The following is a 26526-nucleotide window of genomic DNA, read 5'->3' as shown; positions in this document are numbered from 1 at the left end:
AAGGCTATGAATAATAACTCTTCCCTTATAACAATTTAACAAGTAACCGATACCAACTGGGTTAAAAAACACTGATGTTATTTATAAATTAAATAGTAGTGTGTGTCTGTGTGTGTGATTTGGATATTTTATGTAGCTTTTAAAAAATTGTTAGTCTTATTGCTACAATGTCAGCAGTGTGACAGTTTATAGCAATGTCTAGCACACGAGCATCATGCCAGACATGTAGCGTGATGTCCCACCTAGTCATATTATCCTGACACCAGACTGATCAGTCCTAACACTAACCTCTTAATGCTTAGCACCTAGCAAGGCAGCTGTTATAAGTACCATCATTTTAAGTGCTTGGTTTGTCCCGGCAGGGGTTCAAACCTGCGACCTCCCATAACCTAGGTAGATACTCAAACCACTAGGCCACCGAAGCGGTCAAAGTAATATATATTCTATTTCAGCGATCACCTCACATTCACCTAGCTTGTTTTATTGAAGACGCTGATGAAAAAGATACAAATAGAGACACACACACATGTGCAAACATTTAACACATTTGACCTAGCAGAACAATAATTTATGATAGCCTAGAATTAAGTAATACATTACATTTGTTTTTTATTACAAATTATCAAACACAGTCGATAACATCAGCAAACTGGAAAAAGGGACAATTAACAATAAGGCTTTAAGTCATCTAACTACGTTGAGAAGCAATCGGTGTAATATCTTTGCAAGACATAATTTCAATGTACCAGTTATAAATGCAATGTATATTGTATATATTATTCATGTAGTAATCAGTGTAATGTCTTCACATTACATAATTCCAATCTTATAAATGCAATGTATATTGCAACATAACCATATTTCTTTTCACTACAACCACATTATTATTCATGTAGTAATGGTATGGCATTGTATGGCATGATGATTTTACTTTCTTTTTTAACTTGTGAAGAATTAATTAAATAAACTGAACAAATTAATCTCTAAACTTCACACTAATATTCAAGGTAGCCAATCAAACTATACTTCACAATTGTTTGACTGCATTAGAATTACAATACCTGACATTTAGGTTTTCACTGCCTTCACTGTTGATGTCTGAATAATAATAATAAGAATAATAATAAGAATAATAATAATCTGACTTTAAAGATCTTTGCTTAGTAAAGTTATAGCATAAATGAAGCTTTTCTTTGAGTTTTTATTGCTTTAGCACACGCTAATGAAATGTTTATTTCATGATTAAAATTTATGTGAAATATTTAATCCCAATGACTAAAATTTCATATCTTATGGATGTTTATCTTAAATTTACGGACAACAGGGCAATACTGAGGCATTTGTAGAGAAAACAAAATAGTAATTAATAATGAAAGAAAAAAATGTTCAAAGTTTAATTGAGAACACTTTGATACTATTGTCTTCAACATTTCCATGTTTATTGCATCCGCAGTAATCAAGGGCTTGAATGGAAGTTGCATATTAGTAACAAAAGAACTTGATACATTAGACAATGACTCAGGGAACTTGTCATGCTGTTAGCCTTCATAAACAGACACTAAATTACAATAATGCAGGTAACATAACCATGCCTAAATTTTACTTGTGACAGTGACATGCGGGTAAAAAAATAACTTACGTTGAAGTTCTAGATATTGACCTTCTTTTTCATTAATCTGTGGACCTTCGCTCTTTCCAGTACTGGCCTCGAGGCTTCTGAAATTTTAACAAAGTCAATTTAATGCATTGGCCATGTGAAGATTTATGTCTTTGAAAACATTCTTTTGAAAGCAAGCAAATAAAACGCAACAAAACCAGAGAATGCATTCCATAGGTCTTGTGTGTATATTTAATCCAAGCACTACCCTTGCTATCCAACAACCACTTTCATGAATCTAATATGTGTAGGAGGCAAATACCCTATTAGGATTGCTTTATTTACGTTTATTTTGGGGAACCAGTCCTTTAATACAAGAAACCACAATTATACAAAACATAAAGATGACAAAAGTGATATTAATAATGTGATGACTTATACAACATACAACAAAATGCCCATACGGTATCAAAATTAACAGAAAACAGATGATAAAGACAGATGGAGGCAAATATGAATTTCACAGATATGTACAATCCAAAAATGTTACACATGTAAAACAAAATGGATGACAGAGGGATGGGTAAGTTAGGGTAGATAAATACCATTCTTATTTATAATTAAAACAAAATGATACACATATAAAAGAATGTTTCCAATGAGAACATGAGTGCACATTTTGTTTAAAAAATGCATTACCAAAAACACATATACAAATACAAAATTAGATGTTGTCAAGAATGATCCATAGGCCCTACAAAAGTCTATTGGGTTGGCATGAAAATGGTAATGTCTAACGTTTGACTCCTAGCCAATCTGGTTTCTTAAAGAACAGAGTATGAAAAGAAACACAGACACTTAACATTACTTGGGTCCAACCAAAGAAAGTTAGCGACATTGTGGATACCATGGAGAAATCCTTCTCCTATGTAGGCAAATCCAGCTCTGGCTATTTGTCTGGGTGTCGGTCCGACATATGTTTAAACCATTTCACCTTGACAGTTTGGAATCGACTTTTAAAGTCACAGTAACTGGCAAAGCCACAGACAAAGTGTACTTTTCTTTGACAGATGCATTTTGTTGAGGTGGCGGTGACATTCCAAGTCATTTGTACAGGCAGGCATGAGATCCATAGGGCAGTACACACATGGCATCACACTCACCATGAAAACCAGTAAATGGTTGTGTTGCATCTCTTCCACTAGTAAACAGGCACGGTGGTACATCAACAGCATCACTTTTACATTCATATGGTGGTACATGAACAGCATCACTTTTACATCCATGTGGTGGTACATGAACAGCATCACGTTTACATCCATATGGTGGTACATGAACAGCATCACTTTTACATCCGTATGGTGGTACATGAAGAGCATCACTTTCACATCCATATGGTGGTACATGAACATCATCAGTTTTACATCCATATGGTGGTACATGAACAGCATCACTATTACATCCATATGGTGGTACATGAACAGCATCACTTTTACATCCATATGGTGGTACATGAAGAGCATCACTTTTACATCCATATGGTGGTACATGAACAGCATCACTTTTACATCCATATGGTGGTACATGAACAGCATCACATTTGCATCCATATGGTGGTACATCAACAGCATCACTTTTACATCCATATGGTGGTACATGAACAGCATACATTTACATCCATATGGTGGTACATCGACAGCATCACATTTGCATCCATATGGTGGTACATCAATAGCATCACTTTTACATCCATATGGTGGTACATGAACAGCATACATTTACATCCATATGGTAGTACATCAACAGCATCAGTTTTACATCCATATGGTGGTACATCAACAGCATCACTCTTACATCCATATGGTGGTACATGAACAGCATCACATTTACATACATATGGTAGTACATCAACAGCATCACTTTTACATCCATACGGTGGCACATCAACAGCATCACTTTTACATCCATGTGTTGGTACATGAAAAGCATCACTTTTACATCCATATGGTGGTACATCAACAGCATCACTTTTACATTAATATGGTGGTACATCAACAGCATCAATTTTATATTCATACGGTGGTACATTAACAGCATCACTTTTACATCCATATGGTGATACATGAACAGCATCACTTTTACATTCATATGGTGGTACATCAACAGCATCAGTTTTATATTCATACGGTGGTACATCAACAGCATCACTTTTACATCCATATGGTGGTACATCAACAGCATCACTTTTACATCCGTATGGAGGTACATCAACAGCATCACTTTTACATCCGTATGGTGGTACATGAAGAGCATCACTTTTACATCCATATGGTGGTACATCAACAGCATCACTTTTACATCCATATTGTGGTACATGAAGAGCATCACTTTTACATCCATATGGTGGTACATGAACATCATCAGTTTTACATCCATATGGTGGTACATGAACAGCATCACTTTTACATCCATATGGTGGTACATGAACAGCCTCACTTTTACATTCATATGGTGGTACATGAACAGCATCACTTTTACATCCATATGGTGGTACATGAACAGCATCACGTTTACATCCATATGGTGGTACATGAACAGCATCACTTTTACATCCGTATGGTGGTACATGAAGAGCATCACTTTCACATCCATATGGTGGTACATGAACATCATCAGTTTTACATCCATATGGTGGTACATGAACAGCATCACTATTACATCCATATGGTGGTACATGAACAGCATCACTTTTACATCCATATGGTGGTACATGAACAGCATCACATTTACATACATATGGTAGTACATCAACAGCATCACTTTTACATCTATACGGTGGCACATCAACAGCATCACTTTCACATCCATGTGGTGGTACATGAAAAGCATCACTTTTACATCCATATGGTGGTACATCAACAGCATCACTTTTACATTCATATGGTGGTACATCAACAGCATCAATTTTATATTCATACGGTGGTACATGAACAGCATCACTTTTACATCCATATGGTGATACATGAACAGCATCAGTTTTATATTCATACGGTGGTACATCAACAGCATCACTTTTACATCCATATGGTGGTACATCAACAGCATCACTTTTACATTTATATAGTGGTACATCAACAGCATCACTTTTACATCCATATGGTGGTACATGAACAGCATCACTTTTACATCCATATGGTGGTACATCAACAGCATCACTTTTACATTTATATAGTGGTACATCAACAGCATCACTTTTACATCCATATGGTGATACATCAACAGCATCACTTTTACATCCATATGGTGGTACATCAACATCATCAGTTTTGCATCCATATGGTGGTACTTGAACAGCATCACTTTTTCATACATATGGTGGTACATCAACAGCATCACATTTACATCCTTATGGTGGTACATGAACAGCATCACTTTTTCATACATATGGTGGTACATGAACAGCATCACTTTTACATCCATGTGGTGGTACATGAACAGCATCACTTTTACATACATATGGTGGTACATCAACATCATCAGTTTTACATCCATATGGTGGTACATGAACATCATCAGTTTTACATCCATATGGTGGTACATGAACATCATCACTTTTTCATACATATGGTGGTACATGAACAGCATCACTTTTACATACATATGGTGGTACATGAACAGCATCACATTTACATACGTATGGTGGTACATGAACAGCATCACTTTTACATCCATATGGTGGTACATCAACATCATCAGTTTTACATACATATGGTGGTACATGAACAGCATCACTTTTACATCCCATGTGGTGGTACATAAACAGCATCAGTTTTACATCCATATTTTGGTACATGAACAGGATCAGTTTCCATGGTGGTAGTAGTGGTAGAGAAGCAGCCATGCCATGCTGAATCGATGGTGCTGCAGGGTATAGCACTGATGTGATCACAAGACACATAATCACTCTCAAGTTTCTCTCCATCACTCACTTGTGTCTGTGTGAAATGATTCATCTTTCTTGCTCTGTGTTTCTAGTCATAATGAAGTATCCTATCAAGGAAATCTTCCATTTTTATACTGGAGCTCGACATGTCCATAGGGTGAAGGACTGTGTTCTCAATCCACTCATTTCTGGTACACGAGTTGTTAAATTTTGTCCAAAGGGAGACTGATGACTTGGTAGTTTTGTAACAGTACAGATTTATGTGGCTCCAATGTGGTCACATAGGAGTTTTGATCCCTTCAGACTGCAGAGTTTCTTTCAGCATGACAAGGTTAACCACTTGACTTGCGCAATAATTCAGTGTTAATCCTTAGACTTTGCGGTTGGTATGCATTTCTTTTAATATGGCAGTATCTCTGGTATATTTCATGTCAGTTTCAGTTCATTACACTTTTCATGTTTTAAAACAGAAATGTCATGACTACATTTTATGAATTACAGTAGGCCATATTAGGGACCTATTATTTTGTATTCTCTCTCTACTTATAGAACAATTTTTAAAAATATATTATCACTTGTTTTCATATGCATTTAGAATCTTACATTTAACTTTTGTTATTTTTGTCTTCTAAAATGCCTACTTTACTCTCTAAAGATTTATCTTTCTATGTGTGCCAAGATGTCCCTACGTTAGTCAAACAATGACATTTGTTTTTCTGTTTACATCACAAAAACATTGTGTACTGTATTTGCAGCAATACAGACAGAAATCAAAAACAATTTTGAATTATTAATAATTGTTCAGACATGAGTGAAATATTTAGTCAGTACTTACCTTGGGGTGTTTTCTCCTTTCACACAATTACCTGCTCAATTAGAAATAATAAGATATTCCCAAACCAAAATGCATGCTTACCACAAGCTAGCTGAAGTTGCACAAGCTAGTAAGGGAGCTAGAACAAGCTTGCAAAAGAAATTTGTTCAAGTCTGCAAGCTTGCAAAATCTGATGTTCAAGCTTGCACAAGTTTGCAAAAGAAATTTTTCCAAGTCTGCAAAATCTAAAAATCTACATAAGCCTGCACGCAAGCTTGCATTGTAATTTAATCAGTCCTGAAAGTGGAAAGTTGGCAGCTAGCTATAGCTCCTGCACAAGATCATACAGTACCTGTTGAAATGTTGAATATACATTTTGACTATAGATCATGTGCAGTAAGAAACAAGTCAAATTTAAATGTTATTTTGTTTTTAATTCATAGCATCTGATAATGCACTCTAGTTAAATATATGTACATACATTTTCAATTCTTGCAGAAATGCTAAACAGTTGTACTTAGCTGCTACATATATAAAATGTATTATTCCAACATTTCTGTCTGAACTTAAATAGGAACAATATTGATATATATTTCAAATTAAACTGATTTCTTGTTCTTTTTTAATAGAAAATGTAATTTAATTCTACAAATATCTTTTTTCCAAGTGAATGATATACCTTGTTTAAAATATCAGCCAGGTTAGATAAACAATTGAACTTTGAGCTTTTTACATATAAGAAACATTCTTTAAGTGACTGTACATTGAATTGGCTATTTTGTCAGTGATTGACATGGATTATAATCATACAATAACTATTAGTTGTCTGTAATATGTTTATGTGCCTAAACATACAAATATTTCAATCTACAGTTAAAAGTTTTAAACTATACAAAAACGTGTCCTTACAAACACACATAACCAGTATATTATCAAAGTCATCCCATACAATGTTTACTATATAACTAATTCAATCAGTTTCCACAGTATATTATCAAAGCCGTTATCATGCAGTGTTTACTATATAACTAATTCAATCACTTTCCACAGTATATTATCAAAGTCATCCCATACAATGTTTACTATAGAACTAATACAATCACTTTCCACAGTATTAGGTCTTAGTATGATACAGCTCTTATCTTTTAAAAATAAATTAACCCAGACCAACAATGTTTTCAAAAGGTATGGCTACAAAATCATCAGATAATTTCCCAGTATAAACGTAAATCAAACATGCATGAACGAATGTGGTTTCATCTACAAATGCACATTTTTCATCTTTATTTACAGACTACCTTAATACGGCAAGATATTTGATGTCAAGTACTTGTAAATGCTATTTACCGACTGCACCATCAAATATAATCTCACTAACTACTGTAATATTAACTTCTGGCATTGAGGTTTTGAAATAATTGTCATATATTTGTTTCAATGACAATCTCCTGCCAGAAGAAAGAAAAAACGATGGTCAGTTATTTACTTACTAATATATACAATATCTGGGTTTTTTTGAGAGAGAAATGCATCCCATTCAGCCAACATTCTATAAAGAATTAAGCTTTGTGAAGTTCTCTAGCTTAAAAGTAAATCAAATCTAGCCATGGAAGATTAATGTGGTTTTCCGCAACAGAGACTTAAGTCAGTATCAAGTCGTTAAAGATAAATACTTCCCCCATTTACGGTCAGCAGACTGGTATACACACAACATATATGAGTCACAAGAACACAAAACAACCACTGTAGCGTCGCTTAAAAAACAATTTAGCATGTTAATTCTGTAAATTTCATTGCCCACTGAAGCAATATTTGTGCAGTAACCGATCCTATAAGCCGAGAGATAATTTGAAGACACAGAGTTATCATGTTGGTGAGTAAACTCAAGAGTGTGTCATACGTTTACAGTGTTCAGGACTGTAGACTGGCGGTAGCATTCTGTTTCACTTTTATGATTTAAATACGCCAAAAAATTACTTTGTATTGTTGCTTCATCCAATGATTGAGATGACAATTCTGAAGATCATTATTATTTATTGCTGCACTTGGCAAATGTTAGTAATCAATGCAGTGCTGTCAGTTATAGACAATAAGGCTATGAAATTATAAAATTAAATGCATGCTTATGAATCTCATTTCCGTTATTCTTAGGGTCTTTATTTACTCTTGCATATCAAAATTAACAATTGTTCAGAGGTTGTTACATTTAATCCTTTTCATTCTCAAAGAATATCGCATTTATTTTATTTCAATAATTCATATGGTACCTAATCAGTTTCATCAGATTTTTTTTTTGCTTAAAGCTCTGAAGTGCCATTCGTTTGACGTGTGCCTTTCAAAATGGATGGTAAAACTAAATTTTAGGAGCTCATTAAAGGATGATCATGAATAACACTTACTGATATTTTTTGGACTTCATAAGTGATTTTGGAACTAAAAATGAAATACTTTTATCAAAGAGATAAATACTTGGGTTTTTATTCCTGAATACATAGTATATTTGCCGCAGTTTCAAATATAAGCTTGCCGCAAACTTACTTAACAAGCTCGCAGCATGCTTGCTCAACCTTAAAATAAGCTTGTGATTTCGGTTTGGGTTTGGCACAAATGGAACACAACACATTTGAACTTAAATTTCTTTGAATTTAGTTCCAAAAAATAAATATTACCTATAAGTAGGAATTAGCATGGTTAAATATTTTAAAAAGCTATCAGCAGATGACCAACATCATAATCATCTCTCTCAAAAAATTATACGCTGATCGCAGGATTCAAACCCTGCTCCCTTTCAGCTGTGAGTCCAGACTACTAATACTGAATAAAACATATGGCTATGAAACTGTGCCCTGAATTGCAATCTGCAAGTCATGATTTCATGAGTTAAAATTCTATTAAAAAAATCATGCAAGATTTACTTTATTATTTTTCTTACTCTGATATCAGGTAAGCGCTAAACATTTCTTTAAATGCATATACATACTTGTTAATAATTTCAAAACTGTTGATGAATTTACCATTAAATATGAAAAGGGATCAATTATATTGTGTTCGTATTATATATTACCTTCATCATGGGCATTTCTTTTCCGATACAGCAGTATCCCAATAACAGTAACTACTAATGATACAAATAAGGTCGACCCAACTGCACTTCCAATAATTACTGCATCTGGGCCACTCTTTTCCTGTGGTTTGCTACCTGTTAAAAAAGTAAGAGATTTTTAAGCAATTGATAATATCTGTATATAGGCTACAATACGCTTGACGCCTGTACCCAGCAAGTGAAAACATTTGGTTTACTCAGGTGTTACTTTTCAAGAATCTAGTTTCATCATCATATACTTTCTCAAACTGAAGGATTTTCTTCGATATCAAAGACAAAGGTCTAAAAGGATAAAAACTAATTCACCTACTTGAATGAATCAGATAGCAGTGCTTGATAGGTTGAATGTCACTGATGATGTCAGAGTGAAATTATCAGTACTCAAAAACGACTATGAATCTAAGTAGTTTATGGTATCAGTGATGGTCCATATCAACTTTATGGGGGACTGTAACATTACTGATGTCACTACAATGACCTATGTCAATTTAATAAGGATGAGACAGTATCAGGCACAGTGGACATTTCAAACTTGAGCTGATATAAATGTTCACTATAAAAATGAAAAAAAATTATTGGTCTGTTGATCTAATACAACTGTATTTTTGTATTGATTGGAAATGTAATTATACAGATGGATACATAATATCCTTTATAACTAGAGTTGAACAGTACGAAAAGTTTGATAAATTAATGTACATTTTAGAAACTAACAAGTTCAAGATTTAATGCAATAATTACAATGTAATTCAATAACTGTGTTTGTAAATTTCATCTATTTCATTTTCTGCCTCTGCCAAGGAATATGGATATTTAGAATAAGCTTCAATAAGCTACAATTTTAAATTAATCATATATAAATAAATGTCTTATTTCATTATCATTCTTAGTGTGTTTATTGTAATAACCTGACCCCAACCCAGTTCATCTTGCTACATTATCCTTGCACAGCTAGATATCCTAATGAGGATTGAAAGTTTCCTGTGAGACCATAGCATTTGAGAGAAACAGCGACCTCCAGTGGGTGTTGACAATGCCTAATTACCAATGGGTGTTGACAATGCCTAATTACCAATGGGTGTTGACAATGCCGAATTACCCATGGGTGTTGACAATGCCAAATTACCATTGTGGGTGTTGACAATGCCTAACTACCAATGGGTGTTGACAATGCCTAATTACCAATGGGTGTTGACAATGCCTAATTACCAATGGGTGTTGACAATGCCTAATTACCAATGGGTATTGACAATGCCTAGAGAATCATGGTAACCATTTCTGCAGGAAAAATTATTGTGTTCTAGTATTTTAACATCTAGCTAATACCCACTGGTGACCATGTCAGGCCATCCCAGCACAGTTCTGATGATGTTTCAATGTCAACAGAATAACTTTCGGTTGATATTTCAATGGCTGTGCTCATTGTTGGTTTGTATGGTAATGGCTATGTTGGCCTTCTTTCCCATGATTGACTTGGTGCACAACAGAAATTCATCACTAATGGCTTCAATTTCATACACACACGTGGGAATGCCAAAGATGTTCCAATTATTATGTGTTTTACATGCAAACATAAATGAACTGTTTGCAGCAGACATCTAAATGGTTCCATGCAAACATTTGGTTAATAGTATTACAAATGCAGTGCTTCTGATGAATACCTGGCAGTGCCATGATTACACATGGAAATATGATTTTGAATTCTAGCAAGTTCCGGGTTCCCAATATCAATGTGGTTGTGCCCTGGATCATATTTGTTACCAGATTTTGCAATGACACTTTACTTTCTGTGAATATCCATTGGTCCATTATACAGTGATTAATCGACAACAGAAACAGCATCAATGAGTTCATGTACAGGTGCACAACAAACACCAGGGATCACACTATCAGAAGAAGTGGGCAACTAAGTTGCTTAAACATGTAAACTTTGCCTTCTTTTGTTATGAGAGAGAAAATGACTTCGATTGAGTTGCATTTCTTGCTGTTGCAGGGATTGTGCTGGTAACTTCTCCATGGTCATTCTGATTACTCCAACACCACCAGCAATTTATAAAGTGTTCACTTGGTTCTACCAGTTGCAACAGTGATTTTACACAATGCAATTACTTATTAGAATCCCATGGTGAGACATTCACATGTGGATTGATGCGACTGCAGCTGTTGTTTGATGGTTTCTTTTGCAGGCATAATATTTTTGTATGTAACTTCAAGTTGCTATTGTACCAACAATTTGGTATGCCCAATCTAAAATGGTGCAACTGCATTTTTAACAAGTCTGTGTGCTGTCAATCGTTTGTGCTGACATCAATGTCAGTGAAAAATCTGGTTGATACTGACACAACAACGTATGCATAGGTGTACGTGACTGATTGTGTGCAGATCCAAACAATCCTGCTTTTGAGTGCACAAGAAATTCTTGAACCTGTTGTGTACCATGTCTCCAGAACACCATGCTGCATGAATATTTAAGAACATGTGTGTGTCTCTGCTCTGTCATTGAAAACCATGAGTACATTGGGTGTTATGACGTATAACTTTCTGAATAGCGAAGTACTTGTTGCCTGACATATGATTGCCAAGTTTGTGAAGTCTTTAAGAACATGGTAGCATCACTTATCATTGGTCACTTGAGCCATCTCATGATTAAGTAGTTGTTGTTGTTTTTGTAGGGTTTAATGCAATTTTTCAGCACACAATAGGCTATACATGGCGGCCAGTATTAATGGTGGAGGAAGAACCCAGGAAAAACCCGGAAAGAACCACCGACCCACGAGAAGCTACTGGCAAGCTTTCTCACATATCCACATTAGCCGAATCTGAGACTTGAACCCACGCAGACAGAGGTGAGATGGCAGTGATCCGTAATGGAGAGCGCTTTAGACCACTCGGCCACTCAGGGCCCCCATGATTAAGTTGAACAACAACTAAGTTTTGCTAAATCAGGATGGTTCAATGAATATCACAAATCTTGGTTAATGCTGTACGATGTTTGACTGGTGCTAGAAACCTTGTTGTTTAAAAAGTCAATTACATCCATGGTGGAAATTAGAGACACCTTAAGATCATATTGTTTTATATGCCCCAGGTGAAAAAGATACAACAAATGCAGACAAATAATAACAAACACACAATCATGGGGCATGCACTAGATGTGCCAAAAGAAAAATATTGAAGCGGGAAGCAACCTGGTGGTTTAATAGTAACCAGTAAAGTAAAGTCATGGTGGTGTCACTATCTTGCCTGGTAAGTTGCAATACATGTCATGCATGTAATATCCCTGTGAAAAGGATTTACCCAGGTATAATAACTGCAGTCCTGGCCTTCTCTCTCACAGCATTAGAATGATGATTGTTTCATAATAAACATGTGTGAACGAATCACTAGCAGGTTGAAGTTTGTTGTAGTCTTGGGACTGGTGATCAAATCAAAACCCACTTTGGATTCCTGCAACATATATTCAATGCGTGACTCAGCCAGGCAAGGGAGGTCTGACTTTTTTATGTGATTACTGGTGATCCATGCATATTTTTGGTGCAACACTGTCAATCCCTGTGCACTGTGGACAGTTTTTGTGTAAGTGAGACAACATTGGGACAATTCATTGCAAAACAGGCTTGGGGGCCTCGCCTGTGCCTGGCATATTTTGAAAGTATCCTGTGAAGGATACAACAGCACCAGTGATACATACGGGAATTCTGATTGATGAAGTCTAAACTGTTCTTGCTGAAGTTTGTTGCACACTTGCTTGCGTGAAACGATGATGATGATGATGCTGTTGGGAGTCCACTCCTGCAGGAAATCTTTCATGTGCACAATACTGAAATTGATCTAATTACATTCTCAGTTTTAGTTATTTTAATAGAGCGTCCTTGGTGCGAAAATCAAAATCAAGGTCAAACCGTGGCTCTACAACAGGTCTGATGTGAGAATGTTGCTGTAGTTCTGCAGAGAGGATGAACTCATTGATTTCCACATGGAGATTATTTAATTTCTTGTTCGATCATGGCCAATTTGCAACCATTTTGGTATATATATATATGTATGTATGTTTGTATGTATGTATGTATGTATGTATGTAGGGGGATCTACATCACTAATTAAGAAAGAAATAATCATTATTTTTTGCCACACTACTATGGTGCAGATAATGTCTACTGATCATTATAGATATCCTGAGATACGTTCTTTTGCATACCGAGGCCCAGCAACATGGAATGAATTGCCCACTGAACTTAGACACAAAGACAGTGATCACATTCAGGAGGGCTCTCAAAACTCACTTATTTCGATTGCAAGAACAAACTTAAAGACCTAATAATGTTTCCTACCTGAAATATTCTCAGCATATTTTTTTAAATTAATTTTGTTTATGTTTTTCTAATTTCATGGTGTTTGCTTTTGTAATAATATTATTATGTTTTTTTATCTTATAGGTGTTGTCTAATGTTGTAAAGCGCTTAGAGCTTCTAAAGATTAGGCGCTATACAAAGTACTCATTATTATTATTATATCCTGAGATACACTGATAGTCCATGAGACTATCACGGGTTTGTCATACCACTCCTTGGCTGTCATTACAAACAGAGGAATTGTTATTCTTAATGTTTTTGAAAACTTAACATTGAACCCATGCACACGTATTTTAGAAGATTGAAGCCAGGGTTTCCATCAAAGTCTACATGCATCACACAGTTTTCATAATGCAATTTTTCCATGCACACCATGTTGGATTGGTGTGCATGGACCAATTAGGACCACCACCTTTACGAACATGATCAGAGCGTATGTAGCAATATTTGTGAATAAGTGGATGTGTGACTGAAAGAGTTGCTTAAATAAAAAAGAAAGGAAACCTTACTGATATTGTACATTTAAACCTACTAAAGGAAGAGAAAGGGTATAATTTAATAACATGTATACACACATGCAATCCAACATATATCCTTGTTAACTAATAGAAAATTGGTAAATGGTATGCAATTGCAAGATGGGTAGCACACAAATTTATAAATAAATACCCAGTTACAAAGAGACAGACAGAATGTGGTTTGTTAAGTAATTCTCCAGCTTTACAAACGCCCACACTAATTAACGTGCAGGGACAAAATGGGTACACTATCTTATGATGATTAACAGACATTACTAAAAAAATACTCATTCTAATAAACTATGAGATGCAGTGAACAGTGTAATAGTTGGATGCATTATATAAATGAAACAAGTGATTTTATCCATGTAGCAGTTAATTTATAAAAGCATTGGTTTATTCAGCTAGAAATTAGTTGTCTATTCAAACTTTGTTCCTTCAAGTTATTTTACATCATCATTATGGATGATCTTCTCATAGTGACAACATTCAGTAAGTATTGTTTGAAACTAATTTAATATCATTGTTATGTCAATTACATCATTGTTTACAAGGCAAGATAGTAAGAGCTTCTTTACAATTACTGATATGAAATACTTGCACACAAAAACTTAATTGCAAGACTGAAAAATTATGAAACACTTTTCACAGTTTGAGTTTAAACAAAATAACACAAATTGGACAGAAATGCATTCAATACAGTATGATATGAAAGTGCATCAATGAATTGATACCACATATAAAGTGGTCCATGGAACATGAAACAACGTATATTTTTAAGTCTGATACAGAAATAATAATAAAATGTACAACGATGTTTGTGATACTCAATGATAGTTTTATCAACTTTAGTGGAGGAAAGTTATTTTCTGAATATTGATGGCAATCCTTATTTAAAAGTAGTTTTAATTAGTTGCTTTCTATTTCAAGTTTTCAGCTATTCATTCTCTATTATATTTCTTCAGAACCATCAAGCCTATCCTAGATTTCGACTCTTGTGAGAGCCTTTGTAATTTGACAATTCCTAAATTTGCAATAATTTTACCATGAAAGGATTTATTTTAGGTCAAATATCTTTTGACTTCTTTAAACCTCCTTTACACTATCACACATTTCTAGCCCTGTTGAGTATGAAAGAAAATGGGCAAGCCTTTGAAATACAGCAATTTAATCCTAGTCAAGGAAAGGTGTCATACTCTCTTAATGAATGCAGGAGCATGTGGTTTAAAAGAACTTACCACTTACACTCAGTTGTAGTAGCAATGGATACATTTCCCCAACAGAATTCTGCACATGGACTTGGTATAAACTGAAGTCCTCCTCCGTTATGTTTCTAATCTCCAAAGTGGCTATAAAACCAGGTTCACGGATTCGGACCGAGTAGAAATTTACATCCACCATACTGCTGGCTACAATGATGTTGTACTTGTCTGAGTTCAGCAGTTTCTCTAGAGTTCCTCCGTTGTGTTTATACCATGTAACCATCAAATCCAACAAACTGTTATATAACTCAATGATGAGCCTTCCAGAGTGTCCTACCTCTGCATAGAAATTCGTTTCTCTTGATGTGACATAAGGGAGTCCTGAACACAACAAATACATGTTTGGATGTACATTTTGGAAGAAAAACAATTATACCTAACTGATATTATGGCAAACCTTTTCAGAAATACGAGTTTGTTTTAAAGACATTCCTTAAGCATGATTTAAATTTAATTAACCGAACAGTCGCAGATATATCAATATTGTACTCCTAGGTTTAGGAGAAAAAGTATTTTAAAAAAACAGATAAAGAAAAGAAAAGACCCTTTCTGCTGAACCATGTCAGGAACATGGCAAGCACATCCTCAAGAGAAGTTAGAAACTTTACAAAATATTTAAATGATCAATTAAATAAGTGAACTCTTGAATAACCCATGGAAAGAATGTGGAACCATATATTAGGTTTACTAGTAACTGTATGAAGAATCATTATATCTAAAACATTAGGTGCTGTTACAAAAAAATGATGCAGCTATAAATATGTATAACCATAATCTTGTTAATATATTTACTTTTGTTGAACATTAAACATATTCACTATGTATAATGTAATAAATATATTAACAACAATGCTTCAAACAAACATGGTTAACATAAAGAGCTCTCACCATTAGAGATGACTACCACCTGAAGGCTTGGTTTAGAATAGGCCCGATTTGCCCTCCAGCATGAGGTAAGAGGCAGACATTTAGTGTAGAACTATAGGCTTTGTGATTGTCCATTGACATTTAACTGAAACTTGCTTGGAATATTTAACAGAATAATGTTTATATCAATAATAAAACAAACATATTTTAAGGATTTACCCTCTTTTACTTTTAGCTTTTGGTACTTTACATACTGTTGTCTAAGGGGGTGAAATTGGGGGTAGGGATAAAAAACCTAAGCATAATTTCTAAAGCCCGATGTTTTTACATATCACTGAATCCTATGCATATAAACACATTTAGCTTTACATTAAAGAGTACTTGTAAAATGTTCATGAAATTACAATTTATTTAGACTGTTGTGATCTATAATAAAGGCCATTATCTGTAACAAAAAAAATGGAACAGAAATTATAATTTAAATACTACAGTCTATCATGAGAGGTACAAAACATTTATCTTAACTGTTTAGTTTGAGTAAAAACTGATACTCAATTACACCACCTTACAGATAACAAAATTATGTAGATGGGTATGAAATACAAAAAAAGACATTATGTTGATGAATGTACAAATATTAAAGGTTTAATGAGAATAAATATGGAAATAAAGAAACGTGCATTTTATATTAATTTGACACTGACCTTTAATCCAAGCAGTGGAATATACACTTTGATCCAATGATCCATCAGTGTAGTCCAGTATTCCATTGTTTACACTACAAGTGTAAATTCCTGTGTCCATATAGGTAGGATTATTAAAACGGTGGATTATTACTCCTGTAGAGATGAACTCATAACTCACTTGTCGTATTTCTGTGTTAGAGGACAGAGACTTGTGTGTCAATCTGTAGGTATATTGTTCAGGTATGCCATGTGCTGAGCATTTTATCATAAGACTCGTGTCGTTGTGACTTCCATTTCTACTTTCCATGTCAACAGCTGGGGGATCTGCAATCAAAACACAAAAAATAAATAATGAACACTTAATTTAAAGTAACCTATTGAGTCTCTCAACTTGCTGCTTCTTTTTTTGTTGCAGCTAAAATTCATATTTGTCGATTAATATTTGATACGCAATTTGACATATGCATACAACCCTAAACCTGATGTCAAACAACTATAGTGAACTAACTGATGAAAAAACCCAACCCAACTAAATTATGGTTTTCCAAAAGTTTCTTAAAATCCATTCTGAGACTCATAGTTAGAATTTGCCATTGCATCACCAAATTTTATTAAATTCCTAACAGATTACAAATGACCGTACCAAAACTGGGGTCACAAAGTGATCAAAATTAATTGACCCATTATTCTCCTGTACAGTACCCACACATGCAAACCATTTATCATTTATTTATTGTTAGCAAAGAAGATCATATGTATACAAGTATGAGTAAATCACTGTTCCTATGCCTGAAAAATCTTTAGGTTCAGGATCAGATATTGTGAAAAAAATAATCCCAATTATTTTCTATTTCTCAATCTCTGTGTCAAATTACCATAAGTTAGCCAGTCTGAAACTCCACCCATTCAAAATTCAGATGTTTTCAAATTTTTTTAATCAACTGATCATACAAAATATACTGACCGAGATGGAATTAATGTACAATTTTAAAATGTGTTAACAACTGTTTAAAGTGATGCTATTCTTTAAAAATGGGGCAAAAGATGATTTATATATTGATAATCTAAGCTCGGTTTTACCCTGATATGAAAACTAATTGGGTCACATGCCTTTAATTCTTCTATTTCGTTACATAAATACATAATTCCAACAATAATTCAGGTTCCAGGAAACAGCACTCACTATTTAAAATCAAATAATGTTAATTATTAGCATCGGGAAATGGATCGAGACAAATCGTTTTGGTGCATTTTTCTTGGATGCTCAAATTTAAAACTTAAATTGTTTTGCTTTACAGCAGATTTCATGGTATTTGTTTTAGTGGCATTTTATATACTTATATGTTGCTGTGTGAGTTTCTCCCAAGTCAGTTGTATGGTTAGTTTTTCTGCATATCAGTTTATATACAATGCTGTCGGGCATTTCTGCGCACTTAAGGTTTCTGTCTCCAATACTGAAGCAAAACGCATACCTAATTCAACCAATGGACAAAAATAAAATACAGCAATGCTTACCATTTGAAAAGAGGCAATTGTAACCAGAATATTCTGTTCAAAGTAATATTAATTTTGGACACAGGGGATACCACCCTTGTGTTTTCCTGATTCGTGATATGTCGGCCTATATTGAGCACAGCGTTGACAAGATGTAATATTTATTAATCGGGCAAAAGAAATGAAATGCATTACTTTGGACTGTCACTGTCAGCATTTCAATCGAGTAATTAGGTCAGGTCATGGCTAGCTTTGCAAAATTCAATGTAATAATACCAATAAATGGCAAGAGATATTTAGCAAACAAAACCCGATCTTGTAAGAGAGTTAGTAAAGTACAACATTTAATATTTTTTTTATATTTATTATGTAGGAGAAAAACAACACTGTGTTTACAATGTCTTGCTGATAGGGAAAAATTAATAAAGAATTTAGAAACAGACTATACACTGGTGAATTTCTTGAGAATTTATATTCTAGCGGCATGTTGACACGTTAGGTAGCAGACGATCTTGTACGTGTAGGAGAACTTCTTGCAAAAACGGAAACTTGGATTAAAATGCAGTATTGTTTTAAGGTATAAATTTCCATCTTTTTTATATGTATTCATTTGTATGATTCTAAAAGATACTCAGTAAATCAGATTTTCTGGGTTACCAGTTCAAGAAGGCCATGAAGTGGGTCTTCATGTTGAAATTTAAAATCACATTTTCATATGCATTTCAAGTCGAAATGCCAGACATTTTTGTACACTTTATGAATATCACTTTTCTTAATTAAATTGTGATTATTCTTTCTCGATACAAAATGGATTGTTGACCCAAAGTAACACCTGAGCCAATGTTTACAGAAATGATGTATCGTTGCACAGAATTACCCGACGCACAGAATTGGCCGACATGGTAGTAGTTGTTACCTTAAATTGGTTTCTGACCATAATAAAAAGTTTATGTAAATCGATGCCACCACTGCTCATGCTATTAGAACAAATACTGATGATATTGAGAGTAACCCTAAAGTCTGACATGCCAAATTCATAAACTTGACGTGGGAACAATTTCATAGTCAAAAACTGCAAACTAAACAAAAGAATTTTAAAAGGAAATACTGAGAAGAAGATGATCTGAAAGTATTTGGGTAGATGACAAGCTTGAAAGTGTCAATCCTGAAAAAAACTGAGAATTTACAATTTGAATACCTGAATAGAAATGTGGCTATAATGCTGTTATAAAAAAAATGTTCACTACATAATTAAAAATTGCTGGAAAACTCAGATGGCTAATTTTAAACGTAGAGAAAAAGTACAGTGACTCCTGATTTACAAATTTCAAGACAACCAGGCAACAGATTATATCAATACATGTATATGACAATTAAATGTGGTCTCCAATATTCATGCTTGAATCATTAACTCTTCTATGAAAAATTAGTCATGTATCCAAAAACAACAAAATGTATACAACAAGTTTTACATTAAGTGGTAATTTACTATAAAATATCTTGCCTAATGATATTAAATTGTATACAGCACATAAACATCAACATTTATGAAAAAAGGCTGTACTTAAAGTTTGACTCAAAACATTAACAAAGATATCATTTACCATGCATATATATATATATATATATATATATATATATATATATATATATATATATATATATACATATGTGCAAGTTATGTAGCTGTAGAACAAAGACAGTATTTACCATGCATATATATGTGTGATTTAGCTCTAGAACAAAGCGATCTCTTATGGGGATATTTTAATATAGAAAATTTGGGATATGTCATGAAATAAAGAGTAATACTTTGGGATATGTTATGAAATGATCAACTAGTAATCTGTGGACATTTCAGAAATTTGAATGACCAATATCCACCTACAATCAAATGTCATGGAAGGGTTGAGAGAAAAGTAATGATTACACTTATTAAACGTCATTGTGGCTTTAACGCTTTTTTCAGCACATGATAGGATATACACGTAGGCCAATATCCTTCACTGTACATCAGTCTTGATGTATCACAATGGCATTGTCAAAAATGTCTTTGAATGAATTTGTATTAATCCCAAAATGTTGCTTTAGGCCAGACTGTCAAATGAGCACTTTGTACCTCCAATACATGATTTAAATACATGATTCCTCTAAACTTAAATCTAAACACAAAGTTAAAGACATTTGCAGTCTGACATTAAACAAGAACAATACTAGGAATAAGAAGACTTCAATTCTCTCGGCAGATAGATATCCATAACTATATTTAACATTCTATGTCACAATTTATATATGTGACTTTTCATAATACCTGGCTTATTTTGAAATACAATACAACCTGTCCTGACAGACCACCCTTGTGCCAGAATATATCTCAAGACAGGTGGTCTCTCATGACAGGTCATAACACTACATAACTAATAAAACTATTAAAGGAGAACCTGGTCTCTCAAGACAGGTGGTCTTTCATAGCAGTGGTCTCTCAAGACATGATTTACTGCACAACCCACTTGACATGTCACAAATGTCAACCATCCAATCAGAAAATTAACTCAAATTTGTAAACAAATTATCATCAAGGGTGGGATCGAAAGTAGTAAATACCTATTTATAGTTCTATCAAAAAATAGAATCTACAGTCATAGAACAAAAGTCAAACAGAAAATACAGATATACTTAAAACCACCCTTATAAATAAAAGGAAAGATTTATACAATAAAGCTTTCTTTTATATATTAGTCAAACAATGAAATTACATAGGAAGATGGCATGTGAATCACATACACATGTATATATATATATGCAAAATAAAAAATATAGTACTTCTATATGTGTGAAGTGCACCTGTAATCAGATAATCTATTCCCTTTACATGACTAATATCAATATTGTATTTCCTGAAACATCAAACTCAATTTCACAAATCTCTGATCTTTGCTTTTCATTACGTTGATGAAAGCAAGCAGGTTGTGATCACAGCATACAAATTTTTTTAGAAAGCACTTAACTAATATACACTTCAAAGCTTGCAAAGCTAATATTATAGCCAAACATTCCGTATTGATTGTGGAATCATTTTTATGGTCAGTTTTTTTACAAAAAATAGCACATTGGATGATCTACACTATATCTGATTGCTTGAAACAATACTCCACCAACCCCTACCTAACTTACATCAATATACAATTTAAATGGTTGACTGAAATCTAGAGCTTAAAGAAATGGTGCACCGTTAAGTATGGCCTTAAATTTTATTTATTAAAAGCATCCCAACATTTTTCATACCAATGAAACTTGGTTTCTTGCTCAACACAGTGGCCACAGGTTCAGACATTATGGAAATATTTGAGTAAAATTTCTGATAATATCCAGTCATACCAAAAAGTCATCCGTTGTTTTTTTTACTGATAGACACTGGGAATTCAGATATAGCCTTAACCTTAATGTCTACAGCTTTAATGTGTCTGTGTCTTACAATATATCCTAAAATCACAAACATGGCAAAACTCACTTTCATTAAAATAAATCTGCAACAATGCGTATAACAAAGAATTTCTGAATAGTTTCCAAGTGATCTTTTAAGGTGTCATTGTATATACTGATGTCATTGATGTGTCACTGTATATACTGATGTCACTGATGTGTCATTGTATATACTGATGTCACTGACGTGTCATTGTATATACTGACATCATTGATGTGTCATTGTATATACTGATGTCATTGATGTGTCATTGTATATACTGATTTTATTGATGTGTCATTGTATATACTGATGTCATTGATGTGTCATTGTATATACTGATTTCATTGATGTGTCATTGTATATAATGACGTCACTGATGCAGCATCACAGCTATCTATACCAAATGTTATTATGTTTGCTAAAAGCTGGAATGTTTGGTTACAATTAATAGTAACAAATGGTATGACTTTATATTGATAAAGTCCATCTGGATTTGTAAATACTGAAATTTCATTTCCATGTGTGGAACTCGCCAAAATCCTTTCAAAAGGACAACTTTGTAACTATGTGACATAATTTGCATTTCCAAGTGTGTCAATTCAGTCATCAACTCTTGGTATTGTATATGAATTAGTTTTGGTCACACTGTTCAGTTTTAAATAGTCAATACATATGGAAAGTATTATCTGGTATCGGCACAAGAATACATGGTGAACTCCAGCCATGTTTACTTGGTTCACTACATTCTCCACCAAATGTTGAATTTCCTTTTTCAAATATTCCTGCTCAAGAGTATTCATCCTGTATGATGTTGTTGCACAGTGTAGAGTCTGCACTTTCAACATCATGGTATATTTTATGTGTTTTGGAACATCAAGAAACAGGTGCTTATATTCACATCACAGTTATTTTAATTTAGTTTTTTCTTGTGGCTCATATGAAAGTTTCTCATCCAGACTGTTCAATTTTATGAATTCGGAATATTGGCTAGTAAATCAAAGTCAATGCAGACCGACTGCACCTCATCATTTGTATTTCCATCCATGTACTCCTCGAACAAATTTATATGATCTATCTATATCTCTCTCTCTCTCGATATATATATATATATATATATATATATATATATATATATATATATATATATATATATATATAAAGGGAGCAAATTAAATGGTTGTTTTAACTGGGCAACAATATGGCATGCATGTCAAATCTGGCAAAGTTTATTTCGGACTACTGAAACATCATAATATGTCTATCATTGAAAACTCCATATAATACACTTGCACTAACAGATGGATCATAAACAAGTCTTGTCTCTGAGCAGTAGAGCTAATAAAAAAGCCCTAAGTACACAAAGTAGAGAAATTATTAGATACTGGAACACATGGACATACACACTGACAGAAAGAAAACAGACCATCATATAAAATGCACACTGGGCGATCATGTAGCATACGACTCTGCACGTAAAAACACTAGATACAGTAAAACCTGTCATGAGCGACCTCTGCTATGAGCGACCACCTGTCATTTCCGACCACAATCGTAATGCACGGATCGATTTTACTATATAAACGCTCTGTTATGAACGACCACCTGCTGAACGCGACCAGCGACCGCGATTTCTTGGCAAAATATGCATTTTGACACTGCTATGAACGACCGCATCGCCAAAAAATCAAAACAGATTGACACCACTGACCTTAACTTAATCCTTTGTAAACACTAGAGCTCGGGATAAATGTAGTATGCAAACAAAGTGCACATTAAATAACACTATCGTTGAACAACCATATATCGGGATAAACACCTCTAACCATCATTTAATCCTTTGTAACAAAGACTGCATAAATAGCAAAGATTGCTCTAATAAAGTATTTAAAAATAATTTGTCTTGCTACAGTACCAGTTTTGTGAAATTTACAACTCCAGCGTACGGTGTCATTTGTAAACTGCAGTAAACCAGACTAAAGTACATGTCACTAACCGCCATTGTAGTGCCGAAGTCATGTGAATAGCCAGTAAGAGTAACATCAAAGGGAGTAATGATGGATATACGCAGTCAATTTAGAGGTTTGTATTTTTTCTTTATCTTTATGAAAACTCACAAAACGCCGGTAGTCCTTATGTCCAAGTGAGAAATCGTTTGAAAGGGCTTCAGTGTTGGTTTGAGTACGTCGTTTGCTTTCCAGTTAATCCATAATGCCTGGAGGGTGAATGAGCTCATTGTCTTTAATACTAATAAGTGAGAATCATTTCCGGATTTTTTTAAAATTATTTTTTATTTCTTTTGTTAGTGTTTCACCAAGCCACAATCTGTTTACGTGGGTGCAGATGGTCGGAACATTTGTTTATCGAGCTATAACGCTGTTGATTTAAACTTCGTCTCAGAATAAATGTATTGTTTCCTGATGAGTTAATTATGTCTTTTGGTTTCATTCATTGGTACATAATATATATTTAGTCCACAATTCCCCAAAACCTGATCAAAACCGATAGTCTTTATAACGTCAACACTAATAACAACGGCAGAATCTCCGCTGAAAAAAAGAAAAAATTTAACACTGGAAGAAAGGATTAATGTCATTGAAAGAAATGAAAAAGGCGAGACCACTCGCAAAATAGCAGTCAGCTTAAGCGTCGGTAAAACGCAAGTTCAGAATGTAAACAAAGACAAGAAGTCCATTAGAAACGAATGGCAGAAAGGTGCACAAGCACAGAGGAAATATGCCACGGCACGACGGACAGTTTACGGAGATCTGAACGAGCGAGTATGGGAGTGGTTTTGTGTTGCAAGGAGTAAAAACATACCAGTAAGTGGAAAGTTGATTCAGGAAAAGGCAATAATTGAGATACATGTTCAGACTAAATAGCTGAGTAAAACATGTCAACAAAGAAGTATAATGGATTTCTTTAAAAAAAAACAAGTGAATAAGTGTATAAAATAAGATATATACATCATATTTTAACTGTTCATTTTTTGTACATATTAATGTGATGTTGAAATAAAAATTTTATTCTCGTTGTTTGATAGATGTATATCTTTATTATATAAAGATATTTTGAGAGGAATGCATGCAATATTTAACAAGATTCATGAATAAAGGATATGATACATGTACAGTGAGTATGGATATTATTTATTTTTCAACAATGCTAACTATTGACTCTGAAAACCAGTCCATTTTCACACACCTCTTATGAGAGACCACCTGTCTTGAGAGATCGCTTTTGGTTGGCAGAAGGGGCGGTCTCTCATAACAGGTTTTACTGTATGAGACAATCAGACTAAAGTTAACCCACTTTCCTTCCCAGAAGGTTAGATTAAAAAAACAAATTCAAATATACCCACACTGAACTATAAGTTGAATGGCTTTCTCTGCAGTAGCATTGGTTTCTGTGTTTTCTGACTGGCAACTATAAGTGCCTGTGGCATTTCTATACACATTTCCCAAGGACAATACATCTGCTGGATCGCCATAAACCACTTTCTGTTCTTTGTACCAACGAGAACTGCAGCTGGGGAAACAGTCTGCTGAACATCGTATATCAGGTGGAGCATGGCTCTCATTCACTGTGTACACTGTGTTGTCTGGTGTAAAGACTGGACTATCTGGTCCATCTAAACATTAAAAAGACTTGCATAAACTCTAAAAAGGTTAAACACATCATCAAAAACATATAAGCTGACCACCAAAATATAAGAGTTTCACTTTTCGAAAGATAAAAATATATAAAGAATATTAACTATAAAACTACTTGAGAACAGAATACAACTTAATGACCAAACATTCATTATTTATAAAGGTTACATATACAACTAGACATACATGCAGTTACAGGCATGAAAATCCCACATGCCAAACATGTTCTAGTGATCACATGTGTCTTACTTAGCAAATATTATAGATACATGCACCCACACTTAGAGATTTGGAGCAATGCTCATAATTTTTCAAGACGTCTTCTGCAAAATGGACCAGATGAAAAAAATAAAATGTTATTGTACATCTGTAAGTACCACATAACTTGACTGCAAAGTTTCAATAAAATTGGATATGGACAGAAAAGAGACGATGCATGGAATTAAAACAATATAAATTGTCTGACAATTTGTTTTGCAATTTCTCAAAATATGGCTTCATGGAAAAAGTAAAACCTTGTTGCACACCAGCACCAACATAATATCTAGTCTCTGAAGTTTCAATAAAAGCCTCCAACTAGTGGACATCAAACGATGATGACCTAATTTCCCAAGCAACCAGCAAATATTTTTTATGCAGTTTTAACGTAAAATGCTGCTAAAAGGAGATAAATAAATGGAGAAAACCTTATTGCATTTCTAATCCAACCACTTATTCAGACTTCATAGTTAAAGAAACCTCAACCAATGGTGGTCAAAACATGAATGACAAAGT

General features: G+C 34.0%; 1 protein-coding gene across 2 annotated transcripts in view; it reads right to left on the bottom strand.

Moving 5' to 3' along the window:
- Window positions 1–26526, bottom strand: part of LOC149772628 (cell adhesion molecule CEACAM5-like) — an 89061-nt gene that overhangs the window by 5935 nt on the left and 56600 nt on the right. Inside the window, exons 7-13 of one of the 2 annotated variants that reach the window (XM_089947569.1) lie at window positions 25461–25730; window positions 17161–17466; window positions 15566–15910; window positions 9419–9553; window positions 6376–6406; window positions 1640–1716; window positions 1062–1098 (exon numbers count right to left, since the gene is read on the bottom strand). In XM_089947569.1, the coding sequence (XP_089803695.1) occupies window positions 1062–1098; window positions 1640–1716; window positions 6376–6406; window positions 9419–9553; window positions 15566–15910; window positions 17161–17466; window positions 25461–25730 (1201 nt within the window). The remainder of the gene's footprint in view (window positions 1–1061; window positions 1099–1639; window positions 1717–6375; window positions 6407–9418; window positions 9554–15565; window positions 15911–17160; window positions 17467–25460; window positions 25731–26526) is intronic. The other variant, XR_016417659.1, reaches the window with a different exon arrangement.

Source organism: Sinohyriopsis cumingii, unplaced genomic scaffold, assembly GCF_028554795.1.
Source record: "Sinohyriopsis cumingii isolate HCF-2022 unplaced genomic scaffold, ASM2855479v2 utg001339l, whole genome shotgun sequence".
Lineage (NCBI taxonomy): Eukaryota > Metazoa > Mollusca > Bivalvia > Unionida > Unionidae > Sinohyriopsis > Sinohyriopsis cumingii.
The sequence above is the reverse complement of the archived record's forward strand: the minus strand, read 5'-3'. Positions and strand labels throughout refer to the sequence as shown.